This window comes from Pelodiscus sinensis, chromosome 1 (assembly GCF_049634645.1).
Source record: "Pelodiscus sinensis isolate JC-2024 chromosome 1, ASM4963464v1, whole genome shotgun sequence".
NCBI lineage: Eukaryota > Metazoa > Chordata > Testudines > Trionychidae > Pelodiscus > Pelodiscus sinensis.
The window spans coordinates 121,064,146-121,089,804 of record NC_134711.1 but is presented as its reverse complement, the minus strand read 5'-3'; the positions used below and the strand labels follow the sequence as shown (position 1 = coordinate 121,089,804).

At 42.1% G+C, this 25,659-nt stretch overlaps 1 protein-coding gene across 9 annotated transcripts in view; it reads left to right on the top strand.

The window, feature by feature from the left end:
* Positions 1-25,659, top strand: part of SCUBE1 (signal peptide, CUB domain and EGF like domain containing 1) — a 293,808-nt gene that overhangs the window by 122,493 nt on the left and 145,656 nt on the right. For 4 of the 9 annotated variants that reach the window (XM_006127716.4, XM_006127715.4, XM_006127714.4 and 1 more), the window contains exon 5: positions 20,092-20,217. The exons of 3 other annotated variants lie outside the window; for them this stretch is intronic. In XM_006127716.4, the coding sequence (XP_006127778.2) occupies positions 20,092-20,217 (126 nt within the window). The remainder of the gene's footprint in view (positions 1-20,091; positions 20,218-25,659) is intronic. 2 more of the 9 variants (XM_075899450.1, XM_014575791.3) reach the window with 1 other exon arrangement.

The following is a 25,659-nucleotide window of genomic DNA, read 5'->3' as shown; positions in this document are numbered from 1 at the left end:
TTTCTCTCTCTTTCCTCCCCCCCCCCCCCCCACGTCACCCATATAGTTGCAATTTGACTAGTCTTTGTCGTTCTCTTTCCTTTACTTTGATGGTTGGCTGCCCTTTGAGCATAAGCATTCATATAATGTACAATGTATAGGCCAGATGATGATGGCATCGTTGTTGATGAAGGAATGGGGGCAAGGGGCCTTCATCACCAAAGCTCCTATCTAAGGAGCAGCCAGTAGAAGCACAAGGAGGTCAGGAGAATAGCTGAAGACTTCAGAGAGGGCATGTCTTAGTGTGATGAGAATGCTGCTCCTGACTCATGTGTCCGCAAGTAGTCTAGTAGTAGGAGAGCTCAAGTTACAAGAAAAGGTTTAAGGAGGGGTGCCACTGAGCGCAGCACTCTCTCCAATAGCATCAATAGCACAGTCAGAAAGTATCTAGCTCTTACCCATCTCCTCCTCAACCGCCATACTTTGTGGTTCTAGGGGGTGTTGAAAAGCGCTGTGGCTTTTTTCCAGGGCTACGTCTAGACTTGCATGATTTTCCGGAAATGCTTTTAACGGAAAATTTTCCGTTTAGACGCTCTTTTCCGAAAATGCTTTTGATTGGCATGGACGCTTTTCCGCAAAAGCACTTTTTGCGGAAAAGCGTCGATGGCCAATCTAGATGCGCTTTTGCGCAAAAAAGCCCCAATCACCATTTTCACGATCTGGGCTTTTTTGCACAAAACAAATCTGAGCTGTCTACACTGGCCCTTTTGCGCAAAACTTTTGCGCAAAAGGGACTTTTGCCCGAAAGGGAGCAGCATAGTATTTCTGCAAAAAGCACTGATTTCTTACAGTAGGAAGTCAGTGCTTTTGCGGAAATTCAAGCGGCCAGTGTAGACAGCTGGCAAGTTTTTCCGGAAAAGCGGCTGATTTTCCGGAAAAACTGGCTAGTCTAGACACAGCCCAGTTGTCAAATACATTTGTGACATCCAAATTATTTACTTGCTGGTAACATAAACACCAGAATATGACTTCACTGCAGGCTGGGACAGGAGGAAAATCTGGGTGGCGATGAGGAAATAGACGCCATTCTAACAAAAATGTTTGATGATAACAAGGAGAACACAGAAAGTTGCTGACCAAGCGCATTTCTTTTTGTATATACTCTTTCTCCCCTCTCCAAGTGTTTTTCAGTAAATAAGGCAGAAGAGAGGTAAAATGATGCTTGTGGCACGTATTACTGTAAAAAACAAGGAAAATAAAACTTGGAAAATTCAGATCTGGATTTGCCTTCACTGAGTAGATGATGTGCAGCTTCCCACAGAAGGCATGCAAAAGAGGCCCCAAAGTCTTCAGGGCATTGGGGCCAAGATTTGATTTTTGATGCTTGTAGATCATTATTGTGGATCTACAGCTGGTTTATTGCCCATCTCTGTAAACACAACAGACCAGCTTTCTAAAGACTTCTGCTGCTATCATCCTATGAATCCATGCATTAAAAAATACATTGTCAATGCAGTTTTTAATCCATTTATAAAAGAATTATCTCAATAATGCAGGTACCAATCCTATGAAGACTTATGCAGGTTTGAACTTTACATACCACAGTAGTCCCTTTGAAGTCAGTGGAACGCTCACCAGTAGAAGTCTTTGTGTCTTTCTACTGACAACACAAGTATCCTAGAGCTCATTAACTGGATGAATGTGTTCTAAAGGAATTTATTTTAAAAAGAGATTTTTCTAAAAAAAAAATCCAGATTATTTTAAAAAGGGCTCCTGCCTAAGTTAATGGCTCTTGATTAAGTGTACACCATGATTTACACACAAACTTCTTCCTGTATTCCACAGAAGGAAGGTCAGATTTAAATAATACAAAATGCACTAAGTACACAATGGAAGTGATCTACATGCAGTTATTCTTAACACACCTCCAATCATCTGAAGAAGTGGGCTGTACCCACGAAAGCTCATGATACCAATATGTTTTGTTAGTCTTTAAGGTGCTGCTATACTATTTGTTGTTTTTTATGTTTTTACAACCCAGGTATACAGACTAAAAGTGTCTGAAATAGCTAAGAAACTGTTGCTCAACAAAATATTTGTGTACTTGGAATACTTAATACAAAAATTGTGTTCTCAATATCTAATGATCTAGTGGCTTTTAAAAGTATCTTAGTCATTTGTGTGCCTCTTACTAATTCATCAGCCACACCAGTTCATTATGCTGACATTTACTCAGTGGGTTGTTATAAGAGTTCATATAAGCTGGGAACTGCAGCTCAACTTTTGGCCTCTTTGGTCTGGCTATGAAATTACAAGTTGTGGATGGTAATTCTTTTTCTTTCCAAGTATCAGGCAAAGTAGAAGGGAAGAGAATGCTTGTTTCTTTCCAAGAGGTTTTCTCCTCTATCTAGGATTTCAGGGATAAAGGGTAATATCCATATGCACAGAAAAAAACTGACTAAATTTAGGTTTCTGGGAAATTTGATTAACAGTATCTCAGCTGTTACAGCTGTTTTACTGATTCTAGCTGCTTATTTAAAGCTTTTTCACAAAAATTTCTTAATAAGGCTTAAATATGTGACAATATAGATAGAGGGGCAGAAGCTTTTCCCCAGAAAACAAAACCAGTCTAGTACTAATATTGCGAATGCTAAATTATCTGGCTTAAATTCAGCTCAAATGAATGAAATCTCATTGCCTTCAGTGGAGTTGTTAAGGGTGCATATAAAGAGAAAATTTGGTCCTCTATATATAGATACTGTACAGGCAGTCCCCGGGTTACATGGATCCGACTTACATCGGATCCCTACTTACAAACGGGATGAGGCAACCCCACACTAGCTGCTTCCCCCCAGCAGACCAGGGAGACACGATGCTAGCGGCCTCCCCCAGCAGACTAGGGAGACGTGGAGCGGCTTTTCTCAGCAGACACCTCAGCTTGAGAATAAAGGACTGAGGGAAGTGAGGTGTGGGAGAATAAAACTGAGCTCTGGAGAAATGTCTGGCTAGAGTTTCCCCTACAATATGTACCAGTTCCGACTTGCATACAAATTCAACTTAAGAACAAACCTACAGTCCCTATCTTGTACGTAACCCGGAGACTGCCTGTATACTGGTAAACCACTTGGGTTGGAATTACACAGCCCTTTCCATCCATAAACCTCAAGGAGCTGCACAATGGCACTATTTCCATCTTAGAGATGGGAAAACTGAGGCAGCAACAGATCAAGTGACATAATGAGCCAGTGGCAGAGATCCGAACAGAACTCAGGCCTTGCAGCAATGTCTGGTTCCCTACTGCAGTGGACTTGCTATAGTCAGTCTGGAAACGAAGCTGAACTGGTATTAGTCTTTCGTAAGCCTCCCTAGTAATTCTGGAGAGAGAAAGTTTCAGCCTTCTCATCTGTGTTGTATCTTTCAAATGACTTAACTCTGTTATATTTGTAATTTTCAAACTAGAGGATCCGCCTATTTTGCAACTGATATGAGGTATGATGCCTTTTAGCAATCCTTAGGGCTGATGTAGGAAGTTTTGGCACCAGTGTTCTCTGTAAACTGAGTACTTGGGGGGCCACCCAGGAGAGATTCAGATGCTACCCAGCTGATTGGCAGAGCACCCACAGCTTCTCACAGCCAGCAGCATGTGTTTCTGTTGGTGGTGCACTTCTGCACGTGCCTTGGTGCACACACAAAAATGTATTCCAACCATGGATGGGAAAAATTAGAAAGACCGTTGTTTGGTGCATCTTTGAGTTTGATCCTGGGAGCTCCTGTTCTGGGCCTCAATCTCTGTACAGCTTCACCCCACAGATTCTGTTGCTCCCCATCCCCTTTTATTTACTTATGTTCTCTTCCCTCCTTCCACATCCCATGCCCATCATAGGGAGAACAAAGCCACAGATCTTCTCTACTCCCTCTTCACCCCTAGCCCACATCGTAAACAATGCCAAACTATGGGTGTGATTCCTGGTTCATGCAGACATACTCATTCTAGCTGCCATCTGAGCTAGCACACCAAAAGAGTAATGTAGCCACAGTTGCACAAGTACGGGCTACAAACCTGTCTCAACCCTGTGGATATGTGCTCAAGGAGGCTAGAATACACCATCACTGCCATGCTGTCATGGCTGCCATAGTATTTCTAGCACAGTAGCTCAGAAGAGAACTAGCAGCATGAGTATGTCTGCCTAATCTGGGAATCACATCCTTAGCTGTAGCGCAGACATGGACATAGTTACTATGAAAGAGAAGGCCTGTCATTTGGATCTTGTAAGCAGCCAGTGCATGATGACCTTCACTATATTGCAGAGCACTGAGCAGCATTTTCATAGATTTGTAGATGCTGAAGCTAGAAGGGATCCTCAGAACATCTCATCTGACCTCCTGTATATGATAGGTCACCAACACCGTCCAGCACCAGTGTTCCCTGCAAGCTGAGAACTTGGGCAGCCCCCCAGGAGAGATTCAAATGCCTCCCAGCTGATTAGTAGCACACCCATAGCACCTGCAACCAGCAGCATGCGTTTCTACTGGTGGTGCACGCACACACACACACACACATGCCTTGGTGCACATAACAAAATGTATTCCAGATGGAAAAAATTAGTGGGAACACTATCCAGCACCCACACACTACCCCAGCAACTAAAATTAGACCAAAGTGTTGATGATGCACCAATGCCTGAGTGCCCCCCCCCCTCCTCAGAGAGAATTAATTATGTAAAATGTAGCCAGATTATTTTCGCAAGTGGCCTACAGCCCCTGCTGCAAAGGAAGGGGGAAGAACTCTGAGATGGCTGGCCTTCTGACCTTAGGGGGAAATTCCTTCCCATCTCCATATAAGGCAATCATTTACTCTCTGAGCATGTGAGCTGGAGCCAGGCAGCCACTCACCTGAGAGAGAGTTCTCAGTCCCACCTCTGAGTACCAGCTGACTCTGTCTTCTGAGAATGTGGCCATCTCTGATACTTTAGAGTGAGGAGATTTAAAAAAAAAAAAACAACCACCACCCTCCTGCAATACAGATTTCCCTATGTCTTACCATTGCATATTATGTTCAGTCCTCTTCCACCAACATGAGGGTCCCTCATGTTTCAGGACATGCCCCTATTTGCAAGTTCTAAGGGTTGCAGAAGTTGCCTCTGCAGCTTGAGGTAGCCTCAGTAGAAGGGTGTTTCCTTTAGCAATGTCCTTCTTTAATAATTATGACTCAGTTCTATCCAACTACCATGTTGCTATGATCTTTGAAGTTTTAATTTGAATGAAATCAAGTATGTAACTCTTCTATGGATTTTATAACTATTTCATAGCATTACTTCACCTGAAATCCCTTTTTTTATTTTTAGTACCACAGTACAAAATAAGAATAGGTTTCTATTATCACATCATTTAAATAGCAGGACTTTCCCACCACAGATTAGTTGTACCTGGTGGCTTGGAGCTTCATTGATCTTGTCACTTGTATAACTTCTTTGATATGAGTTTTTTTACTCCAAAGCATGGAGTTTTAAAAATCTAATTGCAGCAGATGTTTCTCTAGTTTTCTCTCTCCCATTCGTGCTCTGGAGTTTTACTTGTTTTTTCCTTGGAAAGGTACATGAAAGGGAAATCCTTGTATAGTCAAATGTTTGTTTTACCATCTAAAGCTTGCAAAGGGTCCTTAGACTAGGCTGATTTCTTCTTGAAGAGCTGTAATTATTCAGGGAAAGAAAAAAAGTTTTGTCACTAATAGGCTTCTTCGTGCTTCTTGTAACAGTCTTTATTATTCCTTTCTACATAATTTTCTATTGATGAGGTGAAAAAAAGCTCTCCTCTGCTTTTGAGAGAGAAAAGGTAATTGTTCTTTTTTTTCCACATTTACCAATGCTTGTTGCGTTCCTTATGTGTTTAAAGGGACAAGGATGCAGAAAATTATGTTATTGATGGCATCACCATGGCAACGGTTCTTTAGAATAACACATTCTGGCATTGTCATTCTCAACAGACAATAAAGGGGGACTTTCTTTTAAGCACAAACAGATTGTGCCCCTTTTAAATGCACCCATGAACTTTGCTTTTCTGAAGATTTACACACTGGTTTTGGGCAGAAAGGATTCCAACATCATTTACCTCTCTGTGTACATCACATTATAGTGCTAAAGAAAAACCACTTTGAAAAAGCCAATGGTTTAAAGAGACACAGTATGGGAAGGGTACATAAACATTTCTTTGATCAGAAGAACAAAAACAACTTGAAAGAATTTTGAAAATTTATGAGCTCTACCACCAGAACCCTCTAAATAATCAATCAAGAGGCAGAGGAGAGTGGAAAGGGGCCAAACCATCTGAAATTACTGAAATAGTTAGCTCTGGTTAATTTAGCATTTGCCAACACTAGTGCTGTACAGCTTAATAAGTTTAGACTGCAAATCTAATGGCCCCAATTATATTAAGTTCACAAAAATGCTTACTTTTCATATGAAGCATTCCACTCTCTTCATGTGTTGACATCCCACTATATAGAGTAAGCTGTGCTTTTGCACAATGTCAGTGTATTCACTCTTGGTTCAGTTGTGATTTCATAATTCTGTGTTATTTTATTTTTCAAAAACTCATCAAATGATATAGTTCTATAAAAGGAACAAAGGAACACATTGAAACTAGAGAGGGGCCTGACATCTGTTATCCAGTATGTCTCCCTATCTCTGAATTCTGGAGAAACTGGGAGCTGAATCATTAGATCCAAAAATGTGAGAGCATTTTGGTTCCAGGTTGTATCCAAAATAGAAAGGGACCTATTTTCTGAATGCAGTTCAAAATGGTGGAAATTGTGGCTGGAGCTGCATTCCCACTCTTTGGCCCATTTCTAAATAAAGCAAGATGAAATGAGACTGAATGAAATGGCTAAGGACATTTTCAAAATATATTTGAAGCGGGTGAGGTGGGGTGGATTAGATCCAGAGAGATCATCCAGGAAGGTTCAGAAACTGTGCCATGCGCTATCTGTCGGCAGGATCTGGCCATTAGAGCCAGCATATGTGGTGCTAGATACATCAGCTCAATGTAGAAGAATGTTCTGGTAGTATAGAGCCACGGTAGAGATTATCGACTATCGAGGGTGTGGCCAGAGGCAAGGTTCCAATCTACAGCTAGGTTTTTTGGCCCTTTGAGCAATGAGTAACAGCGTACGTTAGAGCAGACTATGCACCCAGTAATCCAAAGTTTGGCAAAAGCAAAGATGAGCTTTACACCACTTTTGTGCATTCATTGACTCTGTGAATGCTCTGACATAGGCATGCATAGCCTGTTCGCAGTGAGTGGGAACACTGGGGCAAGAGAATAGAGCGAGGGTGAGATGAGGCGGTGCAAGAAGGGGGCTTTGGGAGAAGAGGTGGTGTGGGAGCAAAGCCTCGGTGCAGAGCAGGAGAAGAGCACACACCTAGATACTAGTTGCTTTGCTTTTTTGAAAGGCCATGAAGTATCTTAAAGTGACACTTGTTTTGATTAAGACAGATAACATTGACCCTTCCTTTCTTGCCACTGAATTGTCCCCCCCATTCCCATCAACAGCCACCTACCAACTGCCCATGCATGGCTCTGTAAATTAGGCCAAATTAAGACTGTTTTTCTTGAGTTGAGTCTTCAGGGGGTTGTTTTGCAAAAAATAAGACCAAAGGCTAGTTTAAGCTAAGCTTTTGGTCCCATTTCAGCTCCTAGAGTTACTTATCCACGTTCTCTATAATTTAGTGTTAGTGTTATAATGTGTCTTGTGACATGTCTTTTCATGCTGTTTATGTAAAAGGAAACTTGGAAAAAATCTATGGCATCTATTAAACTTTCACCAGCCATCAACACAAAGTACTCAGAAATGTCTTTTGGTATTTGTTCATTATACAAAAATAATCTCGTAGAAACAACAGAACTAAAGTCAGTTTTTTCAGGAATAGATTTGTACTCTCATAGGAGACTGTTTATTTGACTTGGGTCATGTAACACGTTAGTAGGGTATATCTGCAAGTCAAGGTCTTGGGAGATATTTTCGCGTCTACAAAAGGAGACATGTATTATGGGTATATTCTTGGTGGAACATAGATGTTGCTAAGATAGCTCTTCCATTAAAAGTTTACATAGAAGTGCAAATGTCCAATCTATGGCTGTCCCTTGTGGCTCCATTTGTGATAAACTGGGATCAGTTAAAGCTCAGGAAGACCTAAAATAAGAAATCTGCTTGAATCTATTGTATTGAAAAAAATGCCTTACAGCTTACTCAAAAAAGCAAGACTGAAATTAAGGATACTAACTAAGTAGCCCTGTTTTCAAAGGTGCTGATTAGTCACAGACATGCTTTATATTTTTTTACATGATATTGGAAGGTGGAATAAAAGTTTTACTGGTGGGAGTTCAGAATAAGTTATGGAGGTCACCCCAAGCAAATGCTGTTAAAACATTTATACCACACTGCAGTATCATGTATTTTGGGTTTGTAACCTGTCTTACAGAAAAACTGTTCCAGAAATGTTTGAGGTTTAAAATATTTTATTGGAATGATTTTTTCACATCTCATTGCCTGCAAAACAAGGCTGCATTAGCCTCATGATTCCAGCTGTACAAGCTTCAGAGGGAGAGAGAAGTTATAACATAGAACTCTCTTCTTAAAAAAAATTATCCCTACTCTTTTTATTAAATAAATCAGATTGTCATGATTTAAAGTTTTATTAGAGCTGGTTCAAATTTGTCCTTTCAAGCTTTTTTTAGCAGAAAATTGTGGTTTCAACTAAATGAAAATGTTTGTGGTCAGTGTCTACTTTCCATATAAAATAACTAGAGGCTTTACCTGGCATTGCTCAGGTCTTTAACTGAAATAATTTTTGTTTTTCTTCATATAAATCTTTGTTCTTGGGTGAGGCTGGGGAGGAGGGAATCAGTATGCAGGCTGCCCTGGGGAGAGAGGACAATTCTAGCCTTCTGTCACTGCAGCAGCTTGGGACCAGGTAAGAAGCATCTCTCTATGGATGCTGCAGCTCCACCAAGCACAGATAAGAAAGGGGTGCATGTTCCCGGTGCCCATCTCTGGTCTCTTGCTGCCCCCCTGTGGTCATTATTCAGTATAAATGTCACTCCTACCAGACCCCTCCCTTTTCATTTTATGAGAAACAATTGAATTCCTGTCCCATTGTCCTGGCACAACAAAATCCTGACCTTACTTTAAATTATGATAAAATGACACTGCATATCAAATTTGGTAGTCCTAGCTCTTACCGTTTGGAAGGCGTTCTTGGACAGACTCACAGATAGACAGAGATACACAAACTCTCTCAAATATATAGAAGATTCAATTCTTCATCGGACAGCTAAAAAGTATTAATTTTTGGGAGGAAGCAGACATCATTTTTGATGAATAAGTGAATTTTTCCCTAGTGGAGGACAAAAATATATTTTCTGAGCCCCCCGCCCCATGTCTGATATCTCATGGACCTCCAGGATCAGAAATAAGTACAGAAGACTCTTGAAAAAAAGAGTGAGCAGCTAGTTTCCTAGGTCTTTGAGCTATTTCCAGTTCAAAGGTGCTTGAGATATTAGACCCAAAGTACATTTTGAGAAGTCACCGCTCATTTTGGCTGCCTTTGTTTTGGGGCCCACCGTGAGGCAGTGTGGACCTTGTAAATTCTGTGTGCCACCCAGCAATTGGGGTTTGAATGGCTCCTGACAGTGTATTGAGAAGCCAAGGCAGCAGGATTTCTGGGAGCCACAACCACATCATCATATTCCAAGTTGCTGCTGTTTCAGATCCTCCAGCACACCCTGAAGGAGTGGGGTGGGACTTTTCAAACACAGAAACTCGTTTCCTCACCCAAACCTCCCTCGCAGACATCTCACTATTCTGGGCTTCTTGTCTTTCTGGGCCTGCTTTTTTTGTGGGGGGTGCCATAGCAAAGTATCCTCACAGTGCTTAACCTGTGAAACATTTCTGTCTCCTTGTTATCCCATCTAAAGAGTGGTCACCAAGATGCAATCTAAAGATTAAAGAAGAGTAGCACAATCTAGCCATCTGTTCTGGGGTTTGTTTTCATATTTTATTGTAAGTCTCTTTATGTGAGCTGAGCGCTCCTAGAAGGTATAGTGTTGGCAGCTGCAGCCCTAGCTTCCCTGCATTACCATGGTAAATTTCCCTCTGGATGGACTGTAACTATATGTGAGAAGGGAGTTTGATACTTGCTCTCTTTCCTAGACTGCTGACAAGTGTGTCAGTTGGCACCAACTCCTAGCAGTATTGTGGTGTGAGAACTGGTCTGAGATTGCCAAGTAGCCTTCATGCAGGGATAATATTCAGTCACTACTAACCTAGCTTGAACTGAAACCTGTGCAGCCAGAAACTCCTTGACCTGTGGCCTTGATTGCCCAAGAGAATCACATTCAGTTATGTTGGAAGACATAAACCTGTTTCCTTTCCCTGCCTCTGTTCTTCTGTCGAATGGCATTTGCTCAGTCACTCTTACTGTTCTTAAATCCCTAAACTTGCATTTTATCTTCCCTTCCCCTCCCCCAAAGCTACTGTACCTTTGCAGAATTGCAAATCTTTGCCTTCCATGCTGACAAGTTGAAGTTGTGTTTTTTGACACACGCCTATTTTTAAATCTTGAGACAAAACCCCTCTTCAGGGCTTGCTGACAGATGTGGTTTTTCTGGCTGCCACTCAAAGCAGGAGCATCCTGTCAAGCATAAGACCACAAGCTTGTCTGCTAAAGATGACCGTAAGCATGTTTTATTTCTAAACATGTAATTGCTAAACAAACTTATACTTGTTTGCTGTGTAACCTGCATGCATTTTTTCCCCCTGCATGATGTCCAGGATTTATAGTACTGTGTAGTGATGGATTGTTTTTCCTTAGGTTCATTTGCTCTGTAATGTTTTTAAATCTTCCAGATGAGTAGATATATTGACAGACCCAAGTAGATTTCTTTTTTAAAAGTTTTAAATTGAACCAATCAACTTGTTCAGGGAATCTTGAATGGGGAAAGAACACACTGATTTGATTAACAATGCAAGAAAATATCAGAGCATGAAATAGCTGAATAGTTCTTAGCCTATCTGAAAAAAGATGTCTCAATTAGTTTTACTGATCTATTCATAAATAGCAGTATTATGTATGATGTCTTGCCCATCGTGTCATGATCATCCAGTGGATGTCAGCTGGTACTGTGCAGTCAACTAGTTTCCTCCTTTGTTATTTTCAGCAAAATAAACAAAGTATGTGTTCCTTTGTTTCCTCACACTGGGTCAGATCCTGGTTTGTGATGACAGCAACCATGCTCTTCACCAATCAGAATCAAGCCCTTATAAATGGAAAGAAAGAGTCCAAAAGAACTGAACAAATTCTATGGCTCAAATACTAAGGAAGAAATGCAAGCCCTTTTGAAATCAATGGGAGTTTTGCCATTGACTTCAGCGGGGACAGGAATTCATCAGAAGCCTTTTGACGCTTTGTTGTTTGGTTAGTTGTTGGTTTTGTTCAGGGCATTATGTTCACATTGAAAATGGTAAGGACAAATATGCAAAAACAGGTGCTTGCGCTGAGCATGCCAAGAAGTGCAGGGAGGTGTGGGTAGTGAGTTGGCTGCCCTCAAAAAGCAATTCAAGTCACCATGTGGATCCATATTCCGTTAACTGTTTTGGACCTGCAGCTGTGTGTTTAGTATCTTCAATCACTTCTTCTGCTTGTTTGTGCTCACATGAGCATATTTTCCATACCTGACCCAAGAGGCTATTTTGCAAAGTTTGCCATGCGCTCTCACTGCTCAGTGCTCTTGGTTTGCTCTCCCAACTCCCAGAAGCCCAGGGACTTTACGGAATTCTTTCCAGGTATTCAGGAGATGTGTAGATTTCCCACTCACCCCAAGGAATGGCAAGCTTTTTACAAACATTTTTGTGTTGGACATCATCTAATATTTAGAATTATAAAGGTAAAAACATAATAGGTCATAGAGGTAATCGGGGAGAGAAGATGTAAGTCTGGATACACAAACGGATACCTAACTTTTAGGTTCCTTGAAAATCACTGGGATCCACAAAAGCCTGTGATTGTCTCTAAGGCTGTCTATGTAATGAATGGGAAGAGAACAGGTGCCTGGGAATGGCATCCACAAAAGCCAGCGCACTAGGCAGCTCACTGCCTAAACTAGCCAATCTTGATGCTGTCAAGACGTGGGTGTTTTAGATCCCACTCCTTTGTGAGGCCCCTGTCGCTGCTAGTGTAGGTGCTAGAACTAAGGTTGCTGGGAGTATAGCCGCATCCTCTGGCTAGACATGGTTTCCATTATAGACAGCATTTATAATTTGGTTCAGTGGTTCTCAGCACCCCCTCTGTACAAATTGTTTCAGCACCCCTATCAGCTAGCAATTCACGTCCAGGATCCCCTCTCCTAGAATCAGCAAGCTGAGGTGCCTACATTATTCCTTGTGAGAAGGCTTAGACGCCAGCCTACCCACACACAATCACTTAAGCCCAAGGATGAGGGTGCTCATCGAGAATAGGAGAGACCCCAATTCAATTTCCCCAGCTGTGTGATATGGAAAAGAGATTTGAACGGAGCATTTTCCCTCCTTTCAGTTCAGGGCCCTAACCATAGCATGATTGTCACTGTATCTGGCCCAATGGCTATTTAATTAAAGTGAAATGGCTTCAACAGGAGAGATTTAGGGGGATCCACCTCAGAATATCCTCAAGTCCAGTGGCTATGGCATTCATTTCAGTAGTGGAAGATTGCTACTCCTTGTCAGGCAAAGGCAGAATTTGACCTGGAGACTCCTACATCCTGGTCACGTGCTTTAACCACTGTGCTAAAGATTATATGGGAGGTCTTCACTACAGCCCAACTAGCCATTTTGTTTAGAGATAGGCATGCTCTGAGCACACCTACCAGATAGAGTCCCACAGCCAACAGAAACAGAGAAGTGCTTATCTTCAACTGATGTGAAAGCTGAGGCTTAAGACGTAGGAGTGGGATTCTGGCCTGAGACAACTCTGCGCGTACCCAGAGGCAGAAATTTAGGCACGTAGGTGGATTTTTCAGGAAAAATTCAGGAACAGAGTGAGTTTAGGCACCTACAGAGTTCAGTGACAGTCTAGTGGGGATCTTGTGTATTGAGATGGTACCTAAATCGTAGCTTCAGATAGATCTGGCCCCTTGTTTTTATCATGGACCATAATTGTCAGGGGTTACACAGCTGCAAAATACTTGGTCTTAACCAGAAAACCAATATTAAGTAACCTTTTTTTTCCTAGCAAACCACTTATCAATAGATTATCAGCCACTTCTTGATCTCCTGCCCAGACTGGAGTCATTACCAACATTTAATGGGATAACTGGGAATCCAGTAGCAAATAAATAAAATGTCACCCAGCATTAGTGCCAGGACATTTTTTGTTGTAATTTATATTAAGGATTCATTTATAAATAGCTACTAATGGGTAATTTATTATTACTAGATATTGTATTATATGGCAAGTCAATGCTATAGACTGTTACAAAATCCAATGCGCCAATGATTGCTTATAAGCCTGTCTTATACCCATCTTCAAGATCTTGTACTGGTGTGTTTATAATGTCCTATAACACATGGTACAGTAACGTTTTGTATCCAATATGTTGAGGAAATGGGGTGTGAGAGCTAGCCAAATGTTCTGTTTAATTAAGAGTTTGGAGTATACGCGTGAGCTTTGGGCTGAGGCAGGGTAATGGGGTGCAGAAGGGGGTATGGGCTCTGGACTGGGGGTGTGGTGGGGCTCAGAGTGTGGCAGGTGGATCTGGGCTAGGGCAGGAGGTTGAGGTGTAAGGAGGGGGTGAGGGCTATCGGGTGGGGCAAGGGATGAGATGCTTGGGGTGCAGTAGGAGGCTACAGGCTAGATCCAAGGAGTTTAGAGTGCAGGAGGGATCTCCGGGCTGGAGGATGGGACATGGGAGAGGGTGCCAGTTCTGGGAGGGAGGGATTTCAAGGTGCAGGATCCTCACCTTAGCTAGCTCCCTGCAAGCAGCAACATGTCCCTGCTGATCCTAAACAGAGGCATGAGTTGATGGCTTTGTGAGCTGCCTCCACCTGCGGTTGTCACCCCCACAGCTCCCATCGGCCATAGTTTTACTGTACTCATGTATGTAACTCATTTGTAACAGCTATTCCTGGGTGTAACTTTAACATAATGCGTCATTGCTTGTCTTTCTTGGTACTAAAGTTAGTTAGACAAAAAAAGAGAGGCTCAAATTACTCAGTTCCAACAATTCCATGCAAGCTCATTGGCCTTGGAAGTCGAAATCCTTGGCTGAAATTCTTGAATAAAGTAAACACAGGAAGGCCATGTTCCTATTAGCATCCCCAGTGGAGACCAAAGAGCTATACTGGTAGGATGCTCTTGCACTGATTGTGGATGAAAGCTCACAAAGGACAGACCAAAGGGCTTGTGACACCAGCAGACCTCAGAGAGATCAACTTGAATGACAGCCTGGGGTACAATCACAAGTTTGGAAGAGAGCTGTGTAAGTCACTCAGCCCTGTAGGAAAGTGGCAAGAAGAGGGAGTGTGAATGAAAATAAAAGTTGACCAATATATGAGTGTCACAGTCAACCTGGGTTTAATCATTTTCAAGGCCAGTGACCTAACAACATTTTTGTAGGGTAGTACAATAGGAAAAGTCATTCCATCAGCCTTATATTTTGTGCAGTAGTACTATTAAGGGATCTGTGATAACTAGGGCTGTGTCTACACAGGAATAAAAGATCCACAGGATGGGCTGCTGCTGGCCCATCAGCTAGGATCAGGTAGGTGGTTGGGCTTAGTCTGGAGCTCAGACTCTGGGATTCTCTCTCCTTATGCAGCTGATCTGGAAGCGCCGTGGTCCGGCCCAGGTCCTCCGCCGCTTTGCTCCGCATCTCCCTGGTCTGCTGGGGGGGGACGCAGCTAGTGCCCCGCCCCCAGCAGACCAGGGAGACGTGGAGCAAAGCCCGGGGCCTGTGGTAGAGCAGGTGGGGCGCTGCCGGTTGGTCCCGCAGCACTGCTCTTTGGCGCTACTGGACCAACCCGGCAGCACCCCAGCTGCTCTGCCCCAGGAGTCCTGATTCAGCCGCTGCTGATCAGTTTCAGCAGCCGCTGCTGATCAGTTTCAGCAGCCGCTGCTGATCAGTTTCAGCAGCCGCTGCTGATCAGTTTCAGCAGCCGCTGCTGATCAGTTTCAGCAGCCGCTGCTGATCAGTTTCAGCAGCCGCTGCTGATCAGTTTCAGCAGCCGCTGCTGATCAGGACGCCTGGGGCAGAGCAGCTGGGGTGCTGCTGGGTTGGTCCAGTAGTGCCGAGGAGCGGACGCGCTACTGGACCAACCCAGCAGCACCCGAGCTGCTCTGCCCCAGGTGTCCCCAAGTCAGCCGCTGCTGAAACTGACCAGCAGCTGACTACAGGAAGCCCGAGGCAGAGTTGCTCTGCCCCGGGCTTCCTGAAATCAGCTGCTGATCAGTTTCAGCAGCAGCTGACTTGGGAACGCCTGGGGTTCTTAAGTTGAATCTGTATGTAAGTCGGAACTGGTGTCCAGATTCAGCCGCTGTTGAAACTGATCAGTTTCAGCAGCGGCTGAATCTGGATGCCAGTTCCGACTTACATACAGATTCAACTTAAGAACAAACCTACAGTCCCTATCTTGTACGTAACCCGGGGACTGCCTGTATTAAAAGGTGTTTCTTTCTTTTACAGGCAAAATAATGACCATGTATTAAATTTTGTAGGCAGACTGCAGGTAGATTTATTTAACAGCTATATTGAATAAACACACAGGCACATGCAAATAAAGTATTGCTTTATTTTACTGGTGACAGGAAAAAGTCTAGAACCTTTCAGTATTGGGACACTAGTGTTAGGAGGGAAAAAGAGAAGGCTTTTTGGTGTGCAGATTATTCTCTTTCATCTACATTTAGTCTTTCACTTCACTTGTGAACTATAATCTTTCAGTTGACCTGTGATCTCATAAATTCTGGAAGCTGGTACCCACAAATCACTGCAAAAAAAAGAACAAATCAGCAAGAAACAGCTCTTCGTGAGCAAAACCAGAGTGGAGAAATTGCATCCAAGCAAGGAAAAAGCACAAAGCCTGCAAATACATTAGGATGCAGTGAAAGTTCTCTTGTTTTTTTTAGATATTTAAAACTGATCTGGAGAAAACACTAGAGAAAACCTACTGTGGGTGTAATCCTACATTGGCTGGGAAATGGGTTAGAAAGATTAACTTGGTATTTCCTATTTCTGTTTCTTCCAGGTTTCTACAATATATTTTTCAGTTGTAGGAAGGAGCAACACATCAGACCATGCTATTATCTCATTTATGCTGGTGCACTTCCACTGACTTCAATTTGTCCTACGATGATGAAGGCTAAAATCTTGGCCTGATAAAATTCAGTGGCAGATGCCCATTTTACTTCATTGGGATCATGCTCTGCTCTATAACAACTGATTTCCTAGTTTGTTTGGGGTTTTTTTCTGTTTCTTAAACTAAAGTCTTAGGGCTAGATTGTGGCAGCTAGTCTACTGCTTGATGTAGGAGCTGGTGCAGAGCTGCACCATCTAGGGAGACGCCTCAGGCAGTCTGCATGAACTCTGTCAGGGCTGCTGTCTGTGCATGAGGAGGAGCAGTCCAAGCTATCCATTAGGGTGTATACAGACCAGCGCAGAGGAGTGACTGGAATCGAGGTGTCACTTTCTGACTGCTCCTCCTCCTCCTCCTTTTATTTATTTTTTTTAATCCTCCTTTTTTGTGTCAAGGGAAGCAGGAGCAAACAATGAGCCTGCTCCCAAGAGCCCTTAAGGCAGCAACTAAGAATAGTGAGTGGGCAATGTGAGTGGCCCTCCTTCATCTCAGTGAGCTGCAGAAACCCCACAGCCCCCCTGTCTGCTCCCTTCCCCCTTACACCGCTCACACACGGGCACCAGAGCCCTGCACTTCCTACTCCTCCCCCTCCCTTCCAGCACTTTCGTAGCACCATGAATCCGCTTGATTCGCTCTCTGTCTCTACTCCTTTCCCTGTCTCCCAGAGCTAGAACGCCACTTACTATAAATAAAATCTGCAGATCAGCAGGCTGCTACACTTTAAATCCATCACAACAATATAGTTCCTGTGGTGTGGCTCTCAAACATTGTTGTCCATCACAGCATAACAGCAAGATGGCTGTGTGGCCCAACTTATCTCTGACTGATGGCGTACATCATTCACTTTCTATATGTAAACATAATGTTTAGAAAGTATTGAATGTATTTTTAGTACAAACCTATTCCATAGCTTGGACCACATCTTAGTGAAGAGAGTGCCTCATGGATCAATTACCTGGACAATTTCCTCTGCTATTTGTAAACACGCAACATACTTGTGACAACTTAAGGGTAGGTCTACACTGCATGGCTATTTCAGGACACTGGAGGTATCCTGAAATAGCTATCCTGTGTCTACACAAGCCACCCATTATTTCAAAATATTTTTTGAAATAACGGGTGCGCTATTTCGCCATCCCAGTAAACCTCATTGCATGAGGGGAAAGGGATGGCCCTAATTAGTGCGTTTTTTTGAAATTTGACACTGAGTAGATGTGCCAAATTTCAAAATAAGCCATTTTGAAATAGATTTTAAATAAGATACGCAATTTGCATAACATATATTGCGTATCTTATTTCGAGTTTTGGATGCTGTGTAGATGCACCCTAACCTCTACACTCACTACTTTTCTAAAATTAGCTTATTTTTAGCTTTGTTCAGTGTGATTTAGCTACATGAACTAGAAGACCAAGTACCATGTGAACAGACAACTCTGCAAAAACTCAGAAAATGCTTCATATAATGGTTCTCAAACCACTGATATTCAGTGAATTTACCACCTGGAATGCTCTTTTAATATACACTAATAGTTGGATACAATTCTCCCCTGAATCTCAGTTTGTTCTCAATTTGCAATTAATCCTAACCTTAGATATTCCTCTTCATTCCCAGCAATATACAATTCAGCTCTTCTCAAAGTGATTTTTAACAATGGTGAATATTCAGTAACTTAAAGCAAATACTGATAATCACTTGCTTCATTAAGCTTCTATGTCATTAAATATGTACTGACATCTGTCTAATTCCTCCTCATTTCCTTAGCAGAGTGACTCAATCTGGCATGTGTTAACTTTCCTAGATCCTTTTCTGACCAGAGGGTAGTGTGCAGGAATGCAGTTTGTCAAACGCATTGTGTCTGAAATTCTTTGTCGGGGAAGTGTGGGGGAAAGGGATTATAAATTGCCTCAAACACTTCAGCAAGGCTGTTCCCAGGTTTTTTATATCTGCTCATTCAGAAAAAAAAAACATGCCTTTATGATGTTTTATTCACTTTCTGTTTGCATGTGACTACATGTTACTACAGTGCAGCATACATCATTCTCTTCTGGAACATGCATACTCTCATAGAAGTTATTTTTAGCAAGTTTTTAATAACAAAGGTTATAACATTTGTGGCTTTAAAGGACATGGGAGAAACTGTCCTGGCTGGATGAGGGTGTGGAATTGTGAGAAGGCACTGGAGGCCTAGCATCACTTGAGTGGTGGTAGCCTAGATCCACATTACAGCGTGTGAACAGCTGAGGTAAATACTTGCGGTTTGGGCTGTGTCACCTGACAAACTGGGCACCTTGAGTTATAAGCACCACCTTGAGTATGCAGATTATGGATATTTGTGTGTGAATGGGACTCCAGCTAACTTCAAAATGAAGATAAGCCCTTAGAAGCACAAGTCCTATTGAAAGTCTGTCGTCTAAAGGTGCTTTGGAAAATCCCACACTTGGCTCTTAGGATGATAAAAAAAAAAGATTCACACTATTCCGTGCGTCTTACGTATCTATAAGACGGTTGGTATGATGTTATATATTATACACAGAGAATGAAAGAGTGGACTTGCTGGGAAAAGGCTATATTTTGACAAAGAAAGAAAACTAAAGGAAATTTATAATAAAAAGAAAACCAAAAATATCAATGTGTAAAACTTGATATAAAATGCATAAATATAATCTTTACTGGATTTCTCATTTGAAAAAGAGCATTCTGAGAATTTCATAAACTCTGGCAGACCAAAAAAAAAAAAAACCCAACAACCAAAACCCTGGGCCTTTACACAATAAATTAGAAAAAAAAAGAAGTGGATTCATTCATTCAGTTCAGGTAACCACTTATGAGACAGGAAACTTCCATGGGTTTGATCTTTTTAAATTTCCTCTGTATTCTTCTATTGGGAGGCAGGTTTTGCAACCCCCATCTTGTGGTAAAAAAGTAAAATCTGGCTTCAGTGATCCACAAGGAATACAAAGTCTTGCAGAACCTCTTATGCCTTTCCACTGGCTTTGGTCCCTGGTAGTCTGTTGCTGTCCCAAAGGAGCTATACTACTCCCCATCATGGGAGAATTCTCAGGTGTCTCAATCTAGAATCCCAAGTTGTGCATGAATTCATAAAGGTATAAACATGCACACACTTTAATCTATAGCATAAATTTCACAGTCTCTCCATTTTATTGCAAAATTCTATTCTCTTTTCTTTGCGCTTCTACAGTATATAAAGGATTTTTGGGAAGTAGATCTTTAATGTTATTGAAGTTGGAAAGGGGAAAAATGATTAATTGTTTGGACACTCACTACACTCTGTTAAATGTTCAAAATACATATGGCAGTAAAGATATAATTTCCAGTGGGCTCTGATAGTTCTAATCTCTTTTTAAATTTCATGCAGCTTCTTCACCTGCTCTTGCAATCTGTCACTACAAACTTTACATTATATAGTCGCAAAAATAGCTGCATTAATGTGATGTATAAGTCTGAAGTGTAGGTATAATGGATCCCAGTGGATGCTTGTTTTGTAATTTATGGTGCTCATATGTTGATTTTAGACCCCTATTGCTACAGCATTCAGTTGCCTAATGGGACATTCTCCAGATGGAAGATAAAAATTATGCTGACAATGGAACAATGGACCTGTGAAATTGATTAGAGTTAATCTGCAATGGGATTTTTTTTTCAGTACTTGTCTCTCTCTCTCTCTCTCTCTTTCTCTCTCTCTCTCTCTCTCTTTCTCTTTCTCTCTTTACAGAGGGTATGAACTGTATGAACAAAGATCACGGGTGTGCACATATCTGCCGGGAGACGCCCAAAGGTGGGGTTGCCTGTGAATGTAGGCCTGGCTTTGAGCTTGCCAAAAACCAGAAGGACTGCAAATGTAGGTAGATGGAGACTAAATATCAAATGCCCCAACATGTCTTATTTTCCACTTTGCTGTTGTTTTCCAGAGATCAAGAAATCAGCTAGGCTTTGGCCAGAGGTGATTGATTGGTCTTGATAGTGTCTGAAAGTGTGTTCATTTGTGAAGTACTTATTTGGGTGAAAAGCTGTTCAGAATACATCCTCAAAAGACTTGGGTCTTATACCAAACTCTCAACCTGGACTGCCCTGAATAAATACTGGGGAAGTTCAGGTCCAAATCTCAAAGGTACAATTTAGTTTAATTTCTAATCTTGAACAGAGAAAATGAAAAGGTGGGAGAAGATATTTTGTTTTTGAGAGGAGACAACAGGGGAAGCTTCAGTCATTTAATCCAAATTGTATTTAAATGGCAAAAACATCCACTATAAGTTAATACCCCTCAGTAGGACTCTGTCTTACAATACAGTCATGTCTCTTTAAGTGACATCTGGGCACTAGAGCCATAAAATGAAGTGCTCCTATTTTTCATATTTAAAAGACAGAAAGGTTTCAGTACTATTGGTTGCATTGCACAAAGGCTGCTGACCTAGACATTACTAGAAAGGGACATGGACCTATCATACATTACACACTTGAATGCCATATTTTAAATTATAGAACACACTGAAATGTCTGGTGCACAACAGCCAGGGAATTGGGAGCGTAGGATTTTCCATACACGGTAAGACAACTGATTCTTCTGTAAAAGCCTTACCCACAGCTCACTGAAGTCAATGGAAGTCTTTCTATTGACTGCAGTTGACCTTCAATCAGGCACTAATACATTAACTTGCCTCCCTATCTAGATGTTTTGGAAAAGATCGAGAGAGAAAGAATTGCTGTGACATTTCTTTAATGCTTTATGGAATAAAATGACTAAAAGAACCAGTTGGTTTCTCTTTAAGGGTGATATTTTTGCCATTATCTTTGTCCAATCTTAACCTCTTCCTTCATGCATCCTCCCTCACTTAGGTGTGATAAGCGATATTTTTCTGTGTGTAAAGAAAAATAAAGGATCATCTTTTACTGTTCGTAAGAAAAGGCTCAGATTAATGCACAACTTATCAATATTTTAAGGAAAAATAAAAGCCCACTGCAAAAAAAAATTAGTTTCCTAGTAGAATTTCCATTCTAAATATGTATCAAAAGTGAACATTTTATTAGCCAACTACGTGCCATTAATTACATGAGGTAATCAGAATTTAAGATGGAGATTACTTTTACTTAATAACTGTGCTTGCATTACCCGTTTGCACATATTTTATGTTCCTTGTGGAATATTTAAGCCCTCTTTAGTGGAATATGATGATAGGAGAATTGGGGCTTCTGCCAATTTCCTATTACTAGGCACATCACAATTTAGAAGAACAAAAGACCTGAATTTGTTCCGTGCCCTGCAACATTCAAAATGTAGTTTGAATTGTAGTGAATTTTGCTGATAGGTCACTAACCAAGGGTCCTGGGTCTCCCATAGCCACAGAATTCATTGCAGAATCCTCATCCCTATTTGCTGAAGAAATGTGTTCAGAATCCTACCCAAAAAAAGTGACTCCTAACTCTTCTGTGTGAAAACTAAGCACAAACCAATGCAGTGACTCTGTATGAATAGTCACACAACCTACCTGTAACTGTAAATCTGAGGAATGAACTGGCTCATTTATCCCTATGATGGTCCAGTTCTGAAGATTAATAAGGATTTAAAGATTACTAAGGATTTAAATTACCTGGTAATTGAATAGTCACGTAACGGCATCAAAACTGTGATTACACGACTATTTGATAGTCCCCGTGGGTGGGGCCAGCAGCCAGTGCACTCCAAGCCCCACTCCTGGGGAGCTTCCTGCCACCCAGTGCTGCTGCCTCTCTATCGAGCAGTGCAGGGTGGCAGGTGGGAGCCATCCACGAGGGGAGCCACTTTAAAAACCAGCTCCCCTTGCGGACTGGCTGCCTGCCGCCCCGCGTGGTTGCCTCTGATATAGAGGCAGCAGCACAGGGTGGCAGCAGCCCCTGTTCACGGGGGTCTGAGCTCCACCTGGACAGAGATTGAGGGGGGTAGAGGAGGCTGGTCAGTCAGCAGTCCCTGTCCACAGGGGAATCCGAGCTCCCCTGAGACAGAGGCTGCGCCGCCTCCCACGGAGCAGTCTCTATCCACGGCAGGCCCAGGTTGCTACACGGCAGCATTCCCTGTCCACGGGACCAGCCTCTGCCCACGTGAGCTCGGACCCCCTGCGGACAGGGAATGCTGCCACGAATCAGCCTCTGTGGGAGGTGGAGCAGCCTCTGTCTTCAGGGAACTTGGGCCCTTCACGGACAGAGGCTGCTTTGTGCCAGCCTCCCCAATCCACCCACCCCCCACTCCTGTGCTGCTGCCTCTAATAGAGACAGCAGCACAAGGGGGCAGGCGGCACCACGGAGCCAGTGCTGCGGGCAACTGGCTTTTAAGCCAGCTCCCCCAGTGCCAGCTCCCCCAGCACCAGCTCCTGCTTCCACTCCCCCCCCCTTTCTGCTTCTGATACAGAGGCTGCAAGGGGGGGGGAATGCGAGTAGTTGACAAAATTAGCTGATAAGCCTAGGCTTATCAATTAATCATATAGTTGGCTACTCGTTGACATCCCTAATTTAAATGTTAACATTTGTAATGATTTCATCATTGCAAATCATCTGAATGGAAATATCAGTTGACTGAACCATAAGCTTCACATTTTTCAAGCACTGAATTCAGTTTTAGTCAAGAAGCTTGCAAAACAGGGTTTGACACTTTGGTCATCCTGTGTTAATTCTGACACCATCACAGATAAGAGCAGTGTCGGGGTTGCTATAAAGAATTCTGGCTTGTAATAGTCCCATAGAGGCCATTACACTGATCAAGAATTACAGGAGCACTCTAGGCTCCAGCCACATCCCTTCCCGCTGCTGACCCACCCTGTATTATTAGAGCTAACTGGGATTGCATGGCACAGAGGCTATAAAACCAGAGGTGATTTCCCCTGCACTAGGTGAGTTAAATAAGCATATTGGGTGGCATTTGTGCAAGTGCGCAATATTGACCTAAATCTGCTTCAAGGAATGTTAAGGTTGCAAAGTTAAGCACTCAAAATTTAGGAAATGTCCATGCCACCCTAATTTAGTCCCTTGTGTGTATGCACTATGATACAGTTTTAACTACATTAAAGAGGGTTTCTTCCCTGCCTCATTCAGTGCACATGATGGTTGATGTTCACTGAGTGAGCAGCTGTTCAGTATTTAGTTTTATCCTTATTGTTCAGTGTATGGCCCTGCACATTATACAAACCCTTCTCTGAAAACAAAATTATTAAATTTTTTGTGGGCTTTTGTGTGTCATTTATCATTGTGGTATCAGAGTGCTTCACACACATTAATTAATTTACCTTCTCCATGCCCCAATGAGATAAAGTGGTATTATATCCCCGTTTTACAGACAGGAATCTGAGATACTGAGTAATGTCAAAAGTGTCCAGGAGTTTTGCACACCCAATTCAAGACACGCGGGGTCTGATTTTAGAGTACTTGCTATTTGGTAGCACATCTAAGTTCCAACTACCATTCCCAGTTAGTTACTTTGCATCTATGAATGCTCAGTCTTGTGTTTCCAAGTTGGACCAGAAATTTAGGAACACATTATTAGGGACCATCTGTGAAAAGTTTGGTAGTGTCTTGAGAAGCATTACCTGCAGCAGAGGCAGGAATATAATCCAGTTCTTCAGCATGGCATTCAACTGCCAGCCAAATTTGCTAGCATCCAAGGAATGTTGAGATTGAGGAATCATGTGTTCATTTCCAAGGTCTGGCGGGAAATGAGCCCAATCCATTCTGCTCCTTTTCCCCTTCAGACGTTTCCTTAATTTGCCTCCTTTTGTGAAGGATTGATATGTAACTCTGCACCTCCAGATAGACCCCCAACAATCCCTTGTCTTTGCTTGTAAACACAATTTCCCCTAGGCTGTGTCCAGACTCAGGTGTTTTTTCAAAAAAAGTAGGCTTTTTTCGAAAAAACTTCACCTGTGTCTAGACTGCAGCCGCGTTCTTTCGAAATTAAATCGAAAGAACACGGCTTTTCGACGGCGGTAAACCTCATTGCACGAGGAAGAACACCTTTTTTCGAAAGTGCTCTTTCGAAAAAAGGCGTTCTTGAAAGCAAACAGGGCTTTTTAGAAAGAGAGCATCCAGACTCACTTGCTGCTTTCTTTCGAAAAAGTGGCTTGCTTTTTCGAAAGTTCCGCGTGCAGTCTAGACGCTCTCTTTCGAAAGAAGCTTGCAGTCTAGACATAGCCCTACTGTTTATTTCTTCCTGTAAATTTCCTGCCTTGAAGATTTTGCAATCTCATGTTTACCAGTTGGGTCAGTATGCACACAAGCATCTATTGTGAGACATAAAATGCCCAACACATACATGACCAGACAAAGAGATAAACATTTATTACTCCTGCTTGAAGGGAACCAGTGTGAGACATGTTACCTCCTGGTTATTTGCTTTAACAACATAATTTTCAGAACGCAAGTGTAACTCCTTAAATATTATGTGCATATTAATTTTGCCATGCTTATGAAGACCAGTGGACAACTATGCTCTCAGGAAAGGTATCACACGTCATCCTTTAGTGAACTATTTGCAAATATCTGACCCCAGGGATCCCAATAACACTTTGTGCACCCTCTGTGCCATCTCCCAATTGGCATCAACCAGTTCCTGGGTCATAGCTTTATAATGAATTGTACTGGGCAACCTTGACTATATAGACAACTCTATCTGCACCACCAATAATGACTGCACTAAGAGCAGATTTATGCCAGTGCTTGAGTACTTTCAAACATCCTGCCCAAAATGTTTATCCTACAAATCTAAATCTTGCCCCACTCCTTCCAGGTGCCAGATCTTCCAGTTTCCCCTGAGAGAGTTGTAATGTGGTTATGTATTGTCAATACAAAAATCTGCAGAAGGTTGAAAATTAGGGACAGAATAAAATAAATTTAATATCAATATTAATAAAACAAGCCATGCTGTACTCCTAGCTTTATTCACTGCACATTGTACTCAGAATAAAACTCGGTTTTTTAGCTTAGCTGAAACTGCTACAAATTACCAATGTGCTGCTGCACTAGCTCCTACAGAAACCCAGGATCCAGATCCAGCTTGTTGAAAAGTACATGGTGTTTTGGCCATAATATATACTTCAGCCACATATGGTAATTGATAGGGATGTAATTATCTTAATATTTTTAAATTGTTGGATACTAAATACTAGGTTCAAAATCTGGTCAGGTTCTACATATAAATCTGGGTAATCAGATAGTTTAAGATGTTAAGGTGGTTTAAGAGGTTAAGTTGGCTCAACTCCTTAAAATGCTTACATTTTAAAGCCAGTTTAGTATGCTAAACTTCTTTAAACTATTAAAGTAA